The sequence below is a fragment of the Chanodichthys erythropterus genome, chromosome 16, assembly GCF_024489055.1.
Source record: "Chanodichthys erythropterus isolate Z2021 chromosome 16, ASM2448905v1, whole genome shotgun sequence".
Classification (NCBI taxonomy): Eukaryota; Metazoa; Chordata; class Actinopteri; order Cypriniformes; family Xenocyprididae; genus Chanodichthys; species Chanodichthys erythropterus.
Window position 1 is genome coordinate 19,610,922 of NC_090236.1, and position 7,109 is coordinate 19,618,030.

Below are 7,109 nucleotides of genomic sequence, written 5' to 3' on the forward strand. Positions count from 1 at the left end.
AATCAAGCATCTGTGGGGATGTACTGAACAAACAAGTCAGATTCATGGAGGCCACACCTCGCAACTTACAGGACTTAAAGGATCTGCGGCTAACATCTTGGTGCCAGATACCACAGCACACCTTCAGGGGTCTAGTGGAGTCCATGCCTCGATGGGTCAGGGCTGTTTTGGCAGAAAAAGGGGGACCAACACAATATTAGTAAAGTGGTCATAATGTTATTAGGGGTATAACACAAACATGACTGTTCAGTACGTACCTTGGTATTGAAGTCACGGTTCAGGAAATTACAATTAACAACAGAGCCCAAACTATTCAATTCAAGTGTTATATTTAGACATAATAATCAACACTCAAATAAAAAATAAAAAAAATGCACACAAGGCAGGTTTTGCAACATTTAAATCTAATTATATATAATTTTGGTTATTTTTCTACTCCAATTCATTTTTTAAATATAATCATTTTCATGACAAATTTATTTAAACGTATTAAATAATTATTTAAATATTATTAACATGTAAAGTATAATGAATTTCTAAGCTAATATAATGCATATATTTAGTGAATTACTCCCTTCTAGAGTTGCTGTGAGCTAACATGTTGTGGACACTAAATGACTTGCCTGAGGTAAATGTAATGCTACATGAAATATATTCTCAATCTGTTTTATTAATGTATATATATATATACACACACACACACACACACACACATATATATATATATATATATATATATATATATATATATATATATATATATATATATATATATATATATATATATATATATATACAGTTGGTGTAATTGTCCTGAGTGGCGAAATAAAACAAAAGTCTGAAAAAAACTTTATAAAGTACTTTGTTGTAATATCCCAGCCACACGTGGTGAGGGCATCCCCATCTTGCTGTCGCTTAAACATATTTAAGTAAAAGTTATATGTAAACTTTGCCAGCAAATGGATATCCTACAGCAAGGAAACCCGAGCAGAGAGATATTACAGTAAACGGCGGGTATTTTCCCTTACAGGAAGTCATCTTGACAGGTATGGGAAATGACCTCTTAGAACACTTATCACACAAATATGAGCTTCAGTTTTTGATAGTTTACACTAGACTTAGTACCTGCTGTGTTGATCTGTGTGTGTCAACTAGAGGGAAGAGCATGAAGATTTTTGTGTTTCTGTTTCCTCAGTTCAACTTCTCGGCCCCCAAGGAGGAAGCATATTTCAAAATGCTCAGTGAGGACGAGCTGCTCGCTTGCAGAATGAAAGACACAAACTTGAGGTACAGTTTTTTTCATACACTTTTCTCAAAATAACACCGAAAATATTGGGAGGGAGAGATGTTATATTGCGCGTTCACTCTCTGTGGGTTTTGATCATTCTTTTAGCATTTACATTGTAATTAAGTTTGGGTAGGTTTTTCTTTGTTGTGTGTGACTTCCTTTATTTTTTGGAGCTCATCATTGTGACCAAACACAAATCTATTTGACTTTCATTGTAATTTCGCTCTTTTGGGATGTAATAAAGTAAAATTGTATTCACTTCAGCGAAGAAAAGGCAAGAGAACATATCGTCCTAGAATGTAGATCAGTGCAAAATACACCTGTTGTTGTGTCTACTTCGCATATACTTGTGAACCGTGTTTTATAATTATATCTTATATTAAGAATAATTGTGGTATCTGAACCATAGCTCTGTCTAAAACCTTTTTTCTTTTTTCTTCCTCTTTTTTTTTCTTTTTCTTTTTTGCTAAGATGTCAAAGTCTGAACCAACAATAAAAATATTGCTATAACTACAAATGCATGTATAAAGGCAATAGACATTTTGTTTGTCTGTTATATGTTTAGCCAGAACTCTTGTTTACTCTTATTTACTGTTTTTTCTTCATGGCTTTTGATCAGACTGACTTTTGTGCTTCAATACCAATAGCTAGCACAGTGGTAACACTTCCCCTTATAGCTGTCATGTTGACGAATCTTCGGTTTAGCATCTTCCTGGTGGAAGTAACACATGTGGTGTCTAATTGCATATGTATACATTTATGCACAATGCAACATGAAGCTTTGACCTAATTTTCTAATACTTCCTTAGATAGATAGATAGATAGATAGATAGATAGATAGATAGATAGATAGATAGATAGATAGATAGATAGATAGATAGATAGATAGATAGATAGATAGATAGATAGATAGATAGATAGATAGATAGATAGATAGATAGATAGATAGATAGATAGATAGATTTTTATATTTTGCTTTCTCTCTTTGCAGGAATAAAAAAGGTCGACTCAGTCTTCTTCTGACAAAGTCTGGATCACATGAAAATGTCAGTCCTGAGAAGAAGCCACCAGCTAAACCTAACCAGTAAGCCTTTATGATGTTTACACATTGATTTAGTATTTTACTTCATCAGGAAATGTTAGATTCGTTATTGAACTTTGGTATCGAAGTGTCAATGTGTTTTTCACCGATAGGATGATTCAGATGTATAAATGTGACTTCTTATGAAGCACCTTTCAAACACTAAAACAATAATTTGTGTTTTTAACAGCATTGCTCCGGACTTGGCTATGAGATGGAGTGATTCATTTGAGGAGTTGCTGAGTCACCCAGGTATGATCATCTCATCTTAGCATTATACTGTATTAGCATATTGAATGCATTTCAGTGTCATACTGTGTTAAAGTAGAAGTGTGCATCCCATCATAACCACAGGATGTGAAAACCTGCTTGTAACAACATAGTGTTCTTTTTTTTTTTTTTTTCATGTGATTCTAACCAGTGGATAGTTTGATTCAACACATAAGCACTGTTTGATTTGCACCACCTGGAATGTGATTGTCTGTCTGTGTCCATGAGCATAGTTATATAGATGATAATAGTAATAAATAAATATGCAAATAGCTATTATGGGCCCTCCAGTTGGACATTGTAAAGATGTGCAGATTTGGTCATATCACTGCAGGTGGTAAATTTTTGAGAAGTAGTTCAGCGGATGTCAGGAAATTTACCTTCATTCAAAGTTTTATTATTGTAGACTAGTTGGTCATACTGCAACCACATTTTCATTGTAATATCGGGGTAATGTGACTATGATTTTTAGTGTTGCAGACATAATACCTCACTTTCTGTTTGATGTCTTTTCTGAGAAAATTCATTAAGGTTTTTCTGGAAAATCATGTTGAACACCAAAAAATCAGTATGTGACTTCTATTGGAGATTTTACAAGGGAAGCAATACATGAAATTAAATTAGAATTTTGCAGACCTCCAGAAATACAGTGAAGAGCAAAGAAGCGTTACTTTTACAGTTATTTCAAAATTGAATTGATTTTTTCCCCCTGTGTTTCATGCTCTTTGACCAGGTTGCAAATGTATTAACTGTATGAATTTGAAAAAGGAAAATCTACATTTAATCATTGAAATCTGCATAATTCAAGGAATTGAACAAGGAATTGAGGCTTTTAGGCTATTCAGTTCAGTAGTTATAAGGAGAAACAGCAACTTAACACTTTGGTTGGTAACACTTTATTTTAGTAGTCTATTTTAGACATTCTACTAAATATAAGTAACCTTTTTTAACTATGTGTCACCTACTAGTCATTAGAGAATTAGTAGACTGTCTGCATCTGCAACAGTCATTCTACTGTCTAAAGCCTAACTTTGTCAACTTATTCTACTACCCCTAACCTAACAGTCTACTAATACTCTAATGAGAGTTAGTTGCCATGTAGTTGCAAATTAATGCGAGTTAATTGACTCGTAGTTGCAAAGTTAAGTAAAACCCTTTGGCCTGTTGGTCTGTTTTTTTCTAGATGGGGACGGAGACCCAAACATTTCCTCCAGAAATGTTTAGTATGCCAAATTTCACATTTTTTAACCATACAGCTTCCAAAAGAGGTGGAAGAATAAAACAGAAACTTGGCAGAACTTGTTTGTAAATCATGCATTTAGCGACTATAATGTATAATTATGTTGCATCTTGTTTCAGATGGCGTAGAAGTATTCACTCGGTTTCTGCGCACTCAGTTCAGCGAGGAGAACATTGAGTTTTGGTTAGCCTGTGAAGACTTCAAAACCACTGAGTCTGCAACCAAACTGCAGTCTAAAGCCAAACAGATACATGCCATTTTCATCGATAAAGAAGCCCCCAAAGAGGTATGCACACATTTGCATTGTGAACAATAAGGACTTAAATCAGAGTGGATCCCATATTTAATTTTGCACAACTGAAAAAGCAGCTGTGAAGGACAGAAACACAGTCCTTTCAATGGGTTATACCTGTAATATAGCTGTGCACTTTATCCATACACTCTAATAAATAAAGGCTCTTTACTGGCATTGATGGTTCCATGAAGAACCTTAACATCCATGGAACCTTTCCATGGAAGGTTCAGAAGGTTCAAAAATGGTTCTTCTATGGAATTACTGCTAAAACTCACTTTTGGAAACTTTATTTTTAAGTGTGTACAATTAAAATAAATGGAGAGTGTTAAAGCTTCAAATAAGCACCATAAAAGTATCATAACAGTGGTTCATACAACTTGTTTAAGTTGCTTCAAGTCTTAAGAAATTTCCTTTTTGAGTCATTGACTCATTTAATACACTACAACATATTTATCAGACCCCATAAAAAATGAAACAGATGCCATTTTGGAAAACACCTTGCTTGGTGACAAGCGACAGTACGTTGCTGTTAAAGCTACGCTTTGGGTAACCTCAACGGGGGTCATAATAAAAACAAATAATGCTCTGGTAAATGATGTCTGCGGTGTAGTGCAACACTGCATCAGCATCAGAGACCTACCATTGTGTTGTGCAGAGGCCATTGTCGGCCACATGACTGGGGGCAGATATGTGACCGTGTGGTTTTCCTGCTTTTGGCTGAAAACTCCCCCTCAGACGCCCACGCAGCTGAGAAAATAGACTCTGAAAAAACTGAGAAGTGAAAATGAGGCAGTGGGACCACTTGCTCTAGTCTGACCAAAGTGAGAGCGAAAAAACAACTGAGACTGAAAGCCAATCTTTTCTTATCAGTGCTGGTAAAGGAAAACCTTAATATTTATCAACTGTGTTTATTCATAAATGAGGAGCATTGCCAGCATAAATTAGCTTCTAATGCCCTATATTGAGATCTGAGAGAATTCACCACTGCAGAAATGCTGTTCAACAGACACGTGTGTTAGTCTGTAATATTTTGGAGAGTATAGCAACTGTGGCCTGGACAGAGGGAGAATGAGTCAGTGGACTCGCTGTGATCAGAAAAGAATAACAAATTAAACACACTGTACAATAAAGTGCAAAAGTCTGAGACTACTAATTTTTTCTTAACATTTGCTAATATCTTTAGTAAATACTTCAAAGTGTTTAATATTTGGTTTTGCCAGTGGGTCAATGACATGACACTCTTATTATGGGCTGATCTGTTAATTTATCCACAAATGCACTAACAATGCATATAATAATTTGACCTTTTTATGACATGGCAATAATTTGACCTTTTATGACATTTAGTTCAGGTTGTAAACTGTTGTGTTGTCCACTCCTAAAAATGTAATGATATTAAGAAATCAATAATTTGTGATATTTTTTGTGATGTGTATGTGACATTATTGCAATTATTATTAATAATAATATTATTATTGAAAATGATGACCAAGACAATTTCATTTTATTATTGAAAAATTGATTATTTTGAAAAATAGATTTTCATTTTCTTTATTGCATAGCATGAATGATAACAAAAAATCACTTCCTTTTAAACTATAAAAAAACCTTTTTGTTTTTGTTTATTTGTTTGTTTTTTATTGTTGTTTTTTAAATACTAAAACTAAAACTAAAATCCAGATTTTTTGTTGTCTCAGACATTTACAGTGTATGTTTTTGATTTTTGTTGCACATTAAAAAAAAACTGAAAAATAGACTGAAAGACAAGATAGTGAGAATCTCCTGATCATAACATTTTTATAAAGCAGAAGAAAACACAGATCAGCAATGTGGCGAAATCATAGTTGGCCCACAAAAATTCTTGCATAACTCCACAAGTATGTTGTATTTCATCACAGTGTGCAATGAAAATTTAATTTTAGATGGCTTCATGTTTTACGTTTTGCACCTTACTTCTCAGATCAACATCGACCACTCAACCAAGGCCACAATAGAGAAGAACATCCTCCGTCCGACTAAGTCCTGCTTTGATGTAGCCCAAGATAAAATCTACAGCTTGATGAAAAGAGACTGCTACCCACGATTCCTCACCTCCGACATCTACTTGACCCTGACCAAGAGGACAGGCCCACCCGCTATGACCAGAAGAAGGTCCCGCTCCTTCGTTTTTAATGAGCGCCCTGAAGGCACAGCAGCCTGGTAGATTTGTACTGTAATGCAAGTTTTTTGTTGTATATTGAACAAGAGATAACTTTTAGCTATTTATTAACATTAGTTCCTGTGAGCTATAGAGTATTTAAATACTAATCATTCTGTTATGATTGTCAAACATTTGATTTCATGCCAAGCCTAATTTAATCTACATGTTTAAAATGCCTAAACATTGTAAATATCTGTTTAATGATAATGGTGTGTATAATAAACTGTACATAAATGTCATGTAATTATAGGCCTGCAGCAATTTTTTTTCAGTCTCAAAGACAGTACAAGAGCAATAATTAGAAGAATTTCAAAATAAAACCACATTTCAGAGGAAAATGTGAGGTGGAACTCAAAATTCTAGGAAAGATGATGATGATAATGATTATGATGAATATAATGATGATGGAAGATCATGTTGCCAGACATTTGATTATCAATTTATCAGTCTGGTCCAATAGAGAACTGATGTGTTTTTGTAGGCCAACCCGGAAGTTAGCATCAACCTGGTTCCCTCAACAAAAACCCAATTTTCCATTGGCTTTTGGGTTATTGCAGAAAATAAGCTCTGTAACCAACAAAAGTTTATGATTCTTACAGGTTTTGTTCATCATGATAATCTTCATAAATGTACTTTTATGAATTTTGAACCCCAAATACAATAACCAGAAGTAAAAACCTAAACGGTGACTATAAATGAACTACACCACTGTCACATGACTTTAACAAAACCACA

The 7,109-nt window shown here is 34.3% G+C and overlaps 1 protein-coding gene across 2 annotated transcripts; it reads left to right on the forward strand.

The window, feature by feature from the left end:
- The first annotated feature begins 1,029 nt into the window (after positions 1-1,029).
- On the forward strand, positions 1,030-6,613 carry rgs18 (regulator of G protein signaling 18). Of its 2 annotated transcripts, XM_067362434.1 has the most exons (6): positions 1,030-1,046; positions 1,196-1,287; positions 2,280-2,372; positions 2,560-2,621; positions 3,999-4,165; positions 6,135-6,612. In XM_067362434.1, the coding sequence occupies exons 2-6, from the start codon at positions 1,235-1,237 to the stop codon at positions 6,375-6,377; spliced, it is 618 nt and encodes a 205-aa protein (XP_067218535.1). In that variant the 5' UTR covers positions 1,030-1,046; positions 1,196-1,234; the 3' UTR covers positions 6,378-6,612. The 2 variants fall into 2 exon arrangements, with proteins under 2 accessions (XP_067218535.1, XP_067218534.1); XM_067362433.1 differs by lacking the exon at positions 1,030-1,046 and having other exon boundaries at positions 1,112-1,287; positions 6,135-6,613.
- Positions 6,614-7,109: the final 496 nt, after the last annotated feature.